Source organism: Egretta garzetta, unplaced genomic scaffold, assembly GCF_000687185.1.
Source record: "Egretta garzetta isolate BGI_Z169 unplaced genomic scaffold, ASM68718v1 scaffold377, whole genome shotgun sequence".
NCBI lineage: Eukaryota > Metazoa > Chordata > Aves > Pelecaniformes > Ardeidae > Egretta > Egretta garzetta.
In genome coordinates, this window is record NW_009260339.1 from 1,379,363 (window position 1) to 1,380,364 (window position 1,002).

The 1,002-nt window shown below is 51.5% G+C and overlaps 1 protein-coding gene across 1 annotated transcript in view; it reads left to right on the forward strand.

The window, feature by feature from the left end:
• Positions 1-314, forward strand: part of LHFPL6 (LHFPL tetraspan subfamily member 6) — a 144,844-nt gene extending 144,530 nt beyond the window's left edge. The window contains exon 3 of the mRNA XM_009642624.2: positions 196-314. Within this exon, the coding sequence (XP_009640919.1) occupies positions 196-314 (119 nt within the window). The remainder of the gene's footprint in view (positions 1-195) is intronic.
• The last annotated feature ends 688 nt before the right edge of the window (positions 315-1,002 follow it).

The following is a 1,002-nucleotide window of genomic DNA, read 5'->3' on the forward strand; positions in this document are numbered from 1 at the left end:
TATTACGGGGAGCCTTTTCAACGTCTTGGCTGCTCCCATTGCTTGAATTACGCCCTGCGTTCCCTGTCTGAGGCGGATGTACAAGTGGGCGGAAACCTAGAAAGGCATCTTTTCCTGGGTGGGCAGAAAGGATGGTGGTGGCAGTGGTCCCTCCCCTGGCTAACGCTGTGCCATGTCACTCTGTTTCCCTTGCAGGGACCTGCCACATTGGCTGGGCCTACTACTGCACGGGCGGGGGTGCGGCGGCGGCCATGCTGGTGTGCACCTGGCTGGCCTGCTTCTCGGGCAAGAAGCAGAAGCAGTACCCCTACTGAGCCGGCCCCGGCGCGCGGGCGCTGCCCCCCGCCCGGGGGGCTTGCCGACATCTTCTGGATAATGACGATGAACAAGAAATGTTTAAGTGCTTTCCTTCTGGAGCAGGCATGGGGTGGGACAGCGGGTGGCCCTGGGGAGGGCAGGGAGGTAAATGGCGGCGCAAAGCCCGGCTGGGCTGGACAGGGAATGGGCTTTCTCACCCAAGCCTGCCCGTGGTCTGCTCCACAAAAATATAGGTAAGGAAAACTCCGCTTTGGCAAATGGTGAAATTCTGCGTGCATCGATAAATTGAGAGGTTGGTGAGTGGACGGCAGTGCCGGGGGGCTGGGGTTGCGCCCAGCAGCCCCTCAGCATGGCGCTTCCGAAAGCACACACGCACGCACAGATTGTTGACCATGGCACAAAATGAGTAGAGAGGAAACTTTTTTTGGTGCGATTTTTCTTTCTTCTTCTTTTTTTTTTTTACTTCTCTCTGGTGGTTTAAAATTCAGTGTTGCAACACTTTTTAATCTATATATTAAACTTAATAAAAGGACCAATAAGCCACTTTATCAGTATTTTGTATATTCTCTACACATTTTTCTTCCCCAAACATTTAGCCACTGCTTATTCAGCCCTATATAACTTTTATTAAGCCTCTGTGTTTTCAGCATTATTACAAAAATGCAACATAATTACTTGGCATAT